The 12,500-nt window shown below is 41.6% G+C and overlaps 1 protein-coding gene across 2 annotated transcripts in view; it reads left to right on the forward strand.

The window, feature by feature from the left end:
• The window catches only part of LOC119597760 (protocadherin Fat 1-like), a 54,677-nt gene that overhangs the window by 28,888 nt on the left and 13,289 nt on the right, over positions 1-12,500 (forward strand). For both annotated transcript variants that reach the window (XM_037947381.1, XM_037947382.1), the window contains exon 2: positions 11,258-11,338. In XM_037947381.1, the coding sequence (XP_037803309.1) occupies positions 11,258-11,338 (81 nt within the window). The remainder of the gene's footprint in view (positions 1-11,257; positions 11,339-12,500) is intronic.

Genomic DNA, 12,500 nt, shown 5'->3' on the forward strand with positions numbered 1-12,500 from the left:
CGTATGTTTTTTTTTTGCGTGTGTATGTGATTGCGAATAATAATATGTATGCATGTGTATGTATGCATGCGGGGATCCACTGAATACTAACCAGATGACACATGCTCGGCGTTTGATCAAAGGAACTGGGGCATATAAAGGATTGTGGAATCGTGTCAGTGTCAGTCTGCGGTTTAAATCCTCGCTAATTGGATTATCCGATCGCTTGTCATCAAGGTGGCGCTGTCGGTCTCATCATCACTCGCAAAAGCCGGTATTTAGTGATGATATTGATAGCTCTCAGCGTTCAAACTTTTTTTTTTTCTTCTTTTTTTTTCGTCAAATGCGAGATGATAATGCCAGATATAATGGTATGATGATCGAGGGGGGAGATATAAAAAGAATCGCGGGTTGTGATTGGTTCATACTTCTTTTCAACGTGGATATTTTCAAAACACGTCATGTCCCTCTCCCTACTCCCGGTCCACCCCTACCTATGCACCCCCCCACCACCCCACCCATCTCTCGAGAACAGGTTGAACGAAGAAGATATTTGAACAGGTTAGATATTGAGAACATTCTATACTGTAGTCGAGCGAACAGTTATGTCCAGGTTATCGATGTAGCCATGGCACATCTGTAAACAAAATGGCCTTACCTTTGTCGTGCAGTGTTTAACTACAGTATTTTTCTCGTGGTCTCCTCTCCGTGCGTGTCGAATTTCTATTCCCGGTCAATATTTTGCCGTATAAACATATCTTGCGCTTTTAGTTTTTGTTTTTGTTTTTATTTTATTTTATTTTATTTTTACGTGGTTGAGGCTTATCCTTCTTGCAGATAACAGAGGGATTTCATGTGTAAAGCTGTTTTTATGAGGCTTTATTCCGAAAAGATCTTAGCCTAAGAGAATAAATATTTCTGTAATGTGACAGACGTCGCTTTAATTTATTTTACCTTTTATCTTTGACGGAAGAGGGAAGGAGGAGGAGAAAGAGGAGGAAATGAAGGAGGAGGAGGAGAAGAGAGGAATAAGTGGGAGGGGAGGAAGAAAGAGGAGGAAATGGATGAGGAGGAGAAAGAGGAGGAAATGAGGGAGGAGGAGGAGAAAGAGGAGGAAATGAAGGAGGAGGAGGAGAAAGAGGAGGAAATGGAGGAGGAGGGGAGAAAGAGGAGGAAAATGTGGAGGAGGAGGAGAAAGAGGAGGAATTTGGAGGGGAGGAGTATGGAAAGACGGAGAATGGAGTAAGAGGAGAATTTGAAGGAGAGGAGGAGAAAGATGAGGAATGGAGGAGGAGAGAAAGAGGAGGAAATGGAGGGAGGAGGAGGAAGAAAGAGGAGGAAATGAAGGGAGGAGGAGGAAGAAAGAGAGGAAATGAAGGAGGAGGAGGAGGTGATACTAGAATAAGGAAGCGGGAGAATGAGGAGGAAAAAATGAGAAGGGAGAAGAACAGTGTGGAAGAGAAGCGATAAGGAGGAGGGAGAAGAACAGAGAAGCAGGAGAAATAAGAAAAAAGGGAGAATAGAGAAGAACGGGGAAAGGGGCGAAAAAAGAGGAAGAACAAGGGAAGATAAAAGGAGGAGGAGGAAGAAGAAGAAGACGAAGACGAAGACGAAGACGAAGACGAAGACGAAGAAGAAGAAGAAGACGAATATGGGGGGAGGAAGAAGGGGGAAGGAATTACTTGTTCTTAACTATACCATTTGTATTCCATAATTTTTTCCCTCGTTTCGCTAATCTTAACTTTCCCGTCTCTCATTACAGCGAGGAGGCTTCTAGTGGAAAAATTCACCGCCAATCCACCCGAAATTGGCTTTAAAACCTAGTAAACAAAACGACCACTGATAGGGTACTATGCGTGACGTATGTCTCTTCTCTATTTACGGACCAAGTAGAGTTCGACGAGCGCGGGGCGATAAATTCGACCTAAAAATGATAGGCTGTAAAAGTAAATTGGCCACATATTTTTCCCTGTATTTTTGCCGTATTATTTTTCTCCTAAATGAGTTTAAAAAAAAAGCAGCAGTTGCCCCATTGACTGACGGAATTATATGTTCCCGTGACGTCTCTTTTCCGCCTGTACAATAACACATCCAATATTCAACATGGCGTGAACGAGGGTGAGTCAGAGGCCGGGTCGATACCTCCTCGTGTACCTATGACTTGAGTCGCGACTCCCCCTGACTCATCTCTTCGTCCGTGAGTCACTCGTGAATTTCGCCGAACTTGGAGTGAGTGAACAAGGTCAGGGTTACCTCGCTCTCCACCCCAGGGGCGTCCATCCCCCGTGAGTCAGGTGTCGCCGGCGGGTTTCCGGGTGCACGCCCACGCTGCTCATGCACCATATCTCACACGAGGCGTGAAAATGAGCTTAATTGCCGGCTCTCGCGGAAAAAAGGAAAGGTAATTGGAGTCATTTGCGTGGGTCGTGTCACCCAACTCTCTCTCTCTCTCTCTCTTCTCTTCTCTCTCTCTACTCTATATTCTCTCGCTTCTCTCTCTCTCTCTCTCTCTCTCTCTCTCTCTCTCTCTCTCTCTCTCTCTCTCTCTCTCTCTCTCTCTCTCTCTCTCTCTCTCTCTCTCTCTCTCTCTCTCTCTCTCTCTCTCTCTCTCTCTCTCTCTCTCCTCTCTCTCTCTCTCTCTCTCTCGTCCTCTCTCTCTCTCTCTCTCTCTCTCTCTCTCTCTCCCTCTCTTCTCTCTCTCTCTCCTCTCTTCTCTCCTCTTCTCTCTCTCTCTCTCTGTTCTCCCTCTTTTTCCCTCTCTCCCCCCTCCTTTCTTCCCCCCACTCATCTTTTCCTCCCATCTCTCCTTCCTTCCCATTCTCCCTTCACTTCCCTGACTTCCTTCCTTGCCCCATTTTTCTTACACTAATTTCCTTCTCACGTGAATATGAAAGCCAGAAGCCGGTTTCGCGGCTGTGACAGATTAGCGTTTTCTCTTTTTTCCCTTAATCAGAGCGAGGGTCGTTCCCTGGCGCCGGTGACAACGACAGCAGGTCATCCGAGCGTGCGATCGAGTTCACGTAATGGAGACAGTGTGATTGTGTTGCTGTTGACATTATGTTGATGGCTTTTGTTGTTGTTGCTGTTGGGATTGTTGTTGTTGACATTGTCTCGTTGGCTGTTGTGACTTGTGTTGTCAAAGTCTGCGGCACCGCGCGTCATGTTTCGCGTTTGTTCGCTTTTTTTTCTGATTGTTGAAGACTTGATTTTGGTGTTGGTTTTATTGAAAGTTGAAAGGAGTTGCGAGAGCAATAATAGGTCAATGTCGGTGTTATTTATGGAAGTAAGAGTATTGTGTCATTGTCACAGCTCTTTATTCAAACTTTCATGCAAGACAAATTTACGAGCAGTAAGTTCCTTGTTTACTTCTGAGTAATGTTAAGTCATTTGTTTTCTGAACGATTTGTTGTTGTTTTTTATGTGGTTCTCAAGAACTACATTCTTTGAACGTTACAAAAAGAGTGATTGACAGTTCCTCTGGGCGTTGATTCCGCTAACGGTGCTGTTCGGCGCCAGATTATTATTAGATATCTGGAAGTTGCTGAGGCATGCTGGGCTGCTGGGTCTCTCTCTCTCTCTCTCTCTCTCTCTCTCTCGTCTCTCCCTCTGCTCTCACTCTCTCTCTCCTCTCTCTCTCCCCTCTCCTCTCTCTCTCTCTCCTCTCTCTCTCTCTCTCTCTCTCTCTGCCTCTCTCTCTCCTCTCTCTCCTCTCTCTCTCTCTCTCTCTCTCTCTCTCTCTCTCTCTTCTCTCTCTCTCTCGATTCTTTTCTATCTATATATATATATATATATATATTATATATATATATATATATATATATATATATATATATATATTTTATATATATATAATAATATATTATAATATTATATATATATATTCATATATACGTGTGTATATATATATATATATATATATATATATATATATATAAAATATATAGTTATATTTTATATATATATATATATATCGTGTATATATCATATATATATATATATATAATATAAATTTTATATTATATATTTTATATATATATATAATATATATATATAATGTGTAAATCTGTGTGTGTGTGTGTGTTTTCGCATGCATGCAGGTCGATGTGTTTATCCGCATTTCCCAGGCATCGTCAGGGCGGAGACCGTCAATGGCGTGGGCGTCAATAAACAAATGCCTGGGCGGGTGTCGTAGGGCAGCGCGGGCGTCGAGGAGAAGATGCGGGCGCGTGATGGGCGGACGAGAGCCAAGGGCGTGCAGAGCGAGGATAGAGACACATCATGCAAGAAGGAGTTAAAAGTTATGATTGTATGTGCGTCTCCATGTGTGTATGAATGCGTGTGTGCGAATACATATTTTTACTTTTTTTTTCTTTCTATCTATAACTTTCCTCTTATTTATATTTCTACCTGTCCGTCTATGTATGCATATGTGTATTATCTGTATATCGTCTGATATCTGTATGTCTATCTGTTTTTCTATATATATATAGTTCTATATATAGTTGTGTGTCTGTTTGTTTGTGTATCTAGCTATGCCAGTTTCTGCTTATCACCTATCTATCTGTCGGTATTTAACTATATATATATATATATATATATATATATATATATATATATATATATATATATATATAATATATATTTTCTCTTATATATCTGTGTGTATGTATGTAAGTATGTATGCATGCATGCATGCATTTCTGACTATATACTGTTCGTCTATTTCTCTCTCTCTCTCTCTCTCCTCCTCTCTCTCCTCTCTCTCCTCTCGTCTCTCGTCATCTCTCCTCTCTCTCTCTCTCTCTCATCTCTCCCCTCTCTCTCTCTCCTCTCTCTCTCTCCTCATTGCCTCCCCCCCTCCCACTCCCTCCCTCCCTACTTCTCTTTAATTATATATTATATATATATATATATATATATATATATATATATATATATTTATGTGTGTGTGTGTGTGTGTGTGTGTGTGTGGTGTGTGTGTGTGTTGTGGTTAAATATATCATATATATATATATATATATATATATATATATATATATATATATATATATATATATATATATATATACACACAATTTTTTTATATTTTATTTTTATTTTTTTTAACGGTAGGTTCATGTTTGAGCCGCCGTGGTCACAGCATGATACTTAATTGTAGCTTTCTTGTTGTGATGCTCTTGGAGTGAGTACGTGGTAGGGTCCCCAGTTCCTTTCCACGGAGAGTGCCGGTGGTACCTTTTAGGTAATCATTCTCTCTATTTTATCCGGGCTTGGAACCAGCACTGACTTGGGACGGCTTGCCACCCAGTGGCTAGGTAGGCAATCGAGGTGAAGGTCCTTGCCCAAGCGAGTGCGTGTGTGCATGGATGTACCCACACACTCGCATGCGGCGATTGGTGTGTGCACTTGCACTGATTATATATATATATATATATATATATATATATATATATATATATATATATATATATATATATATATAAACACACACACACACACACACACACACACACACACACACACACACACACACACACACACACACACACACACACACACACACACACACACACACACATGCTTGAATATATAAATATATGTGTATATGATTGCATAAATGTGTGCACAGAATATACCTGTGCATAGATGGCCCTCGCTCTGCCCGCGCTGCCCCTTCGACTCTCATGGCCACAGCTTCCCGAGCCCAGTGTGAGGACTTTCGCTCTACTCTACACCACGTAAGGCTTTCTTGAAGACACTGCATTCATATTGCGAGTTTATTGCTTGATCAGTTGGGCCATTAAATGCCTTAGTAGTTGGTGCTGCCTGGCTGAAGCGACCGCGAACCCGCTCGACGCCACCATTCGTTAGGGCATTTCCATCCTCCGCATGCTCGGGGGTCACCTGGTCTGACCTGGCAGGATTCTGGGTCGCGGATGACCTGGTTGGCATGGAAGCCCAGGTTGATTTGTGTCAGGTGGCGCGGGGAGCACGGCGGGGCCCTAGTGCTGGTGGTGCCCAGTCATGCCACCCGGTTTTTACACGGCACGGCGTGCAGCTCCCGTGACCGGGAAGGAGAGCGGGTACCGGGCGCTGGCGGTGCCGGTGAAAGCTGCCTCTGCGGGAAGACACACGGGGCGCCGACGGGGAAGGGCGGCAGGTTGAAGAAGAGCCTGCAAAGTACCCTGCACGTTGCCGCGTTGATGGCCTTGTTGATGTGTGCTGTGAGTCAGTCAGCTTTTCTCTCTCCTCTCCTTACCTTTCCTCGCCTCTCCTTTCTCTTATTCCTCTCCCCTCTTTCACCCCCCCCCCCTCTCTCTCTCTCTCTCTCTCTCTCTCTCTCTCTCTCTCTCTCTCTCTCTCTCTCTCTCTCTCTCTCTCTCTCTCTCTCTCTCTCTCTCTCTCTCATTAAGCTGGGGAGTTCGATGACATTTATGTTACTCGGATTCTCTGAAGAAAATCGATTGTTGCAAGTCTTCATCCGGGAGCATATCGTGCACGAGGGAGAGCAGTTCTTTTTTGTTGCAAGAACGAAAGATGTGTGTGTACTTGATGCAAAGAGAAAGTATAAAGTTATCGCGGTAGTTGATTAAACGCTTTGCAATGAAGTGTTTTTTATCGTTTAATTCTTGCAGTGACGTTGCAGATATTTTGTTTTTCGTTGCGGTGGTTCGGTAACTTTTGTACTCTTGCCCTACCCACCTCTTTTATCTTCCCACCTCCCTCTCCCCCGTTTCGTGCCATCTTCACCTCGTTTCCTCCTCCTTGTACCTCCCCTCCTTCCCCTCTCCTCATCTTCTTCTCGTCTCCTTCATTTTATCTCGTACACTTTGCTCCCTTCTTCCTCTCCCTTACTTCATCTACACTCCCCTCCTCCCCTCACCCTCATATCCTAACCCCTACCCATCTTCCTTCCCCTCATCTCCTATTCCTTACCTCTCCTCCTCCCGTCTCCTTCCCCCCTTCCTTCAACTCCTACCCTTCTCCCCCCTACCCTATTCCCCGCACCCCTTCCTTCACCCTTACCCTTCTTCCTTCACCCCATCACCCAACTCCCCCCCTCCCCCCAATCCTACCTTCACCCCCTACTCCACCCCACCCCTCCCTTCCTATTCCCACCCCTCCCTCCCTTCCCTCCCTATTCCCCCTCCGCCAGACGGTGTTTATTCTTGGGGACCTGAAACCCTGATGTGCTTTGTTGACCCACATGAGGCGCTTTGTTGCCGACTCTGCCCGGAGGCATTGGTGCTGTACGTCAGCTGGAGGTGACCCTCTGTCGGGCAATATTTTTTTTCTTCGCGGGATTTCGTTCAGAGATTGTTGATGTTTGAAGGTGTTCGGTTCGGACGTGACACGTTCATAATTTTCTTTTCCGTTTATATTTTGTTTTTGATGGAAAGGTGCTGACGCGAGTGGATTTTATAAATGGATTCAGTATACTCAAAATAAACTGCCTGTATGATTTCCAACTTTTTTACCTGTTATGTATCAAGATATACAAATCTTGGACTAAACGTATCTGAAAAGGATCACGGACGGATGGAAAATAATTTATAATGAAATTAAAGTGAACATGTACCCATGCGTCTTATGATAAACCGCCTTCGAACATCTTTGCCATTATATGCAATAACAAGGGGAAAAAATTGAATTTGTAAAATATGCATGTCTGATCAAGAACGAATACAGAAAAGAAACATTTTATAATGAGGGAACATTGCATAGGAATGTAGAAGATGGTTCATAATAAAATAGAAAACATTTTCCAAAAAAAAAATAGAAAACGCTTTATAATGAAATAGAAAACACTTATAATGAAATGGAGAACGCTATATAATGAAATATAATACAAGATAACGAAACAGAAAATACTTATGATGAAATAGAAAACGCTAGTGAAGTAGAAGACAAGGATAATGGAATAGTAAAAACTTTATAATGAAACCATCCTCAGCATGGCGTGGCGATCGATATGTGAAAGCCTCTGCCCTTCGTTAATGCAGTGGCGGACACGACAACGCGGTTGGAAACATCATTTGCAGGTGACAAGGAGTCGTTATCGAAACGAGTGTTATGTTGACACGTTCGGCCAACTTTTACTTTGAAATTGCCGTGATGTAGTTTGTGTTGCGGTCTATGTGTGTTATAGTCAATGGCATAATGTTTTTATATAATGGGTTGTCTGTGCCTTTGTTTTTTAGCGTATCGTTTCAAGAGTATCGCGGCGACAGATGATATTGGAATTGAGTTGTGTTCTGTATAATAGTGTGTGTAAATGTTTTTATTTTATTTTCTATTCTTTATTATTATTATTATTATTATTATTATTATTATTATTATTATTATTATTATTATTACTATTATGTACTTATATAGTATCGCAGTGACTGTACAATAAATAGATAATTTTTTTTATATATCTGTCGCTTTCAAAATTATCGCAGTGTAACAGTAGATCTGTAGACTGAATCGCGATCAAAAATTTAGATCATATCGCGTCGTCGGAGAGATGAGCGACGTGACGCAGCAGACGTGACGGGCTGGACGCGACGGGGCCGGTTCTCTCGTGGTGCCGGACACGCTCCCTAATCCGGATTTATGAGCGTCACGAAGATGCTCGTTCCTCCCGCCTCCGCTCATTGCAGGATGCTCTCCTCTCCCGTTCGTCCTCGCTTTTCGTCTCCTGTATTGTTATCCGGTATTTCTTCTCTTCCTTACTTTCTTGTCTTGTGTTTCTTCTTCAGGTTATGTTGTTAGCGAGTGTTTCGTTTCTTCCTTGCTTTCTTCGCCAGGTCATTATTGTTAGCAGGTGTTTTATCTCTTCCTTGTTTCGCTCACCGATGTCTTTCACAGTTTTTCTTTTTTTCTTTTATTTTTTTTCTACGTTATCTGGTGCTCTTCTTCAGCTCCTCTTTTTAGCGTGTGTTCTTTCTTATCTGCTTCGCTATTCTCTCCCTTTCTTTACCTATATCGGAGGAGTAAGGAAGAAGAAAGAATCATAAGGAAATGGAACACAGAACAGACGAAAATGAAGAAAAGAAACGCAGAGGAATTTGTTTAAAAAAAATAAATATATAAGCTCGTGTCACAGCATAAAAACGCTTGAAATACAGTGTTATGGCGGCTCACGACACGCTGGAAGGCATCGTACATTTGACACCTTACATATTACACTATAAAATGTGTAACTTCCCCCCCTGACGATTATTCGAACCCATTCTCTTTAAGTTCGCATTTAAAGTGCATGGCTTCGAATGATAAACATTATCATATATACTGTATATATGAAATACATTTCTGCGTTATTGCTTCTTATTTGCAGAAATATAAACATATCGAAAATCAAGTGGATGGGATTTAATTCTAAATCTAACAAAAGAAAAGGAATCAGTCGTTAACTCCCCCCCCCTTCAAAAAGATAATAAATAGTGATTAGAGATTTGGAAGGAATCAGTCCGGGAAAAGGAAAATCAGAAAAAAAATAGAGATCAGGTAAGAATCATTCCTTGAATAGACAAAATCAGAGGAGATTAGGGATTAGGAAAATGTCGAGGAGTTCTAGGTGGATTTATTTGCTTAAAAAAATATTTCTTGTGCTTTTGTTTGCTTGATTTTATTATCACTTTGCATATGTGTAAGGGTATTTGGAAACGTTGCTGTTTTGACAAGATGGTCGAAAAGATGTGAAAATATGAAAATATTGAAAAGTGTTTTTTCTCAATCTTGCTTAAAAACAACCAACAAAATACAAGAGTTTGACATGCTTTACAGTGCAAGATCGTTTTTAACTTGGCTTATTTATTATGGAAGAATATATATACTTTACTATGATGTACGATGTAATATAATGTTGTTAATATATATATGTATACATATACATATACATATATATACATATACATATATATATATATATATATATATATATATATATATATATATATATATATATATATTTTTTTTTTAAATATGTATGTATGTATACACATACACATTATATATATACATATATATATATATACACACACACACACACACACACACACACACACACACACACACACACACACACACACACACACACACACACACACACACACACACACACACACACACACACACACACACACACACACACACACACACACACACACAGTATACACATGCGGAAATAACAGACAAATGTATTTCCGGAATAGCAGTCGCACTAGCGTGCCGCTGGCTCCCTGGCGCTGCCGCAGAGCCCGGCTGTCTCTGTCTCCGCATGAAGACCTAAGGCACGGTTCGGGAAATCGCATTCACGAAATGTGTCAGCAGCGGCACGAATGCGTAGAAGGCTCACGAATGTAACATATATATACCTCCCCTGTGCATCTACGCACGCACGCACACATACCCCACACGCACATATAATATACTCTTAATGTCTCTGATCCGCTCTCTACACAAGTATGCACGGGCATACCCGAAATCACAGGAGAAAACGCGTGAATGGGCACGTACTGTATCCGAACGCACGCCTAGGCACACGCGCACACACACGCCCACTCGGCTCCAAGAACTTTCCCCGGACAGGTGTTGGGAGGAGCCGCGAAATATCGAGGTTAATAGGAACAAGCAATAGAATCTCTTATATAGCATGTGAATACTTTGCTCTCTCTCCTTCCTCTCTTCTTTTCCCCCTCACTTTTTTTTCCTCTCTCCACAAAAAAAAAAAATAAATAAATAACTTAACGAGCTCCGTTGCAAAGAAGTGGTCGTTGCAAATCGGCCGTGACACCTGGCTACTGCTGTTGCAAGGCGCGTGTTCCCAGGGGCGAGGAACCTGTTAGCCTCTCGCACCTGTCGTATCTGTGGGATTTTTGTGCAGCGTTTCAGCCACCACTTATATATATATATATATATATATATAATATATATATATATATATATATATATATATATATATATATATATATATATATATATATATATATATATATTTTTTTTTTTTTTTTTTTTTTTTTTTTTTTTTTTTTGTGGCATGTTTTTTCAGAAAGTGCAATGATTGGTTTTCCCTTTTCACACTCCACTCGTATTTTTCCCTGTGACATGTAGTTTCCGAAAATGCATTATGATTTGTTTTCTTCTTGTTTTTTTTGTTTTTTTTCTTCTTTTTTTCTTCTTTTTTTGGTGACCTTTCACACTTCACTTGCCTTTTTTCTCCATGTGACATGCAGTTTCCGAATGACGATTGCAAGAGCGAATCATGCATCGGTTCCTTTTCTCTCCCCCGCAGATTCCCGTTGCTTCCTGACGCAGGGAGGCTCCGTGGAGAACTTCTTCGTCAGGGAGAGTCTTCCTGTCGGCAGTACCATCGGTAAGTATGCGCTTCGCTCTTCTCTTTTTGTGGGGAATTTTTTAAATATCTTATCCTCATCTTCCTTTATCTTTATCGTTATTTTTTTTTTTTACCTTTTCATCTTATGGCTGTATTATTTCTTCTCTTCCTTTCTTCTCTTTTTTCTCCCTCTTCTCTATGTTTCTCTTATTTTCATCTCCATCTTTATCTTATCGTTATCGTTATCTTTATTCATATCTCTACCTTATTTTCATCTTTACCATCGCCCTCACCTCCATCTTCATCCTTATCGCTCGCCCACTATCTCCCACATCCTATAATTACTCATGATCATACGTCTCTATAATTACCCACAAAGACCTTGGTACGGCGAGGATCATCTACCTCCGCTCACGTGACACCCTTTCGAGGAAGTGGTCACCACATCCCCCTTCCTTGAGGAGATTGCAGTGGTCACCATGACACAATCTCGCGATGGTGCCTCCCCTGTCTCCGCTCTCTGCCATGGCGTCCGCGGCGCTTATTGAAAATCGTGCGGTGGCAGCCATGTGCAATTTTGCGGTCCGGGGGGGGGGAGAGGGGATACAGTGAAGTAAATTATGCAGGATGATGTTTTACTCATGTCCGGGCTTTGCTCACGCCTTTTTTTTTCGCTCCACACACATCTGTCTGGATTTTTCTCGGTTTGGGTTGGAGTGTCAGAGGGATTTGTGATTAATATTGCTTTGTTTTTTTCCAACATCGGAATATCTTTGTATTATTTCTTCTTCTCCTCCTCTTCCTCTTGCTCTTTCTTTTGCTTCTTTATTTTCAACTTCTTCTTTTCGTCTTTCTCTTTCTTCTTTCTTTTCTTCTTCATTTTTTCTCTTTTCTTCTTCTTCTTCTGTTCTTCTTCTTCTTTTTTTTTTCTTCTTCTTCTTCTTCTTCTTCTTCTCCTCCTCCTCCTCCTCCTCCTCCTCCTCCTCCTCCTCCTCCTCCTCCTCCTCCTCCTCCTCCTCCTCCTCCTCCTTTTTTCCTCCTCCCCCTCCCCCCTCCACCTCTTCTTCTTCTTCTTCTTTTTCTTGTCTTCCTACTTCCTTTTCTTCTTCCTTTCTTCTTCTTCTTTTCTTCTTCTTCTTCTTCTTCTTCTTTTTTCTTCTTCCTCTTCTTCTTCTTCTCCTTCCTTTCTTCCTTAATGGCT

Source organism: Penaeus monodon, chromosome 40 (assembly GCF_015228065.2).
Source record: "Penaeus monodon isolate SGIC_2016 chromosome 40, NSTDA_Pmon_1, whole genome shotgun sequence".
Classification (NCBI taxonomy): domain Eukaryota; kingdom Metazoa; phylum Arthropoda; class Malacostraca; order Decapoda; family Penaeidae; genus Penaeus; species Penaeus monodon.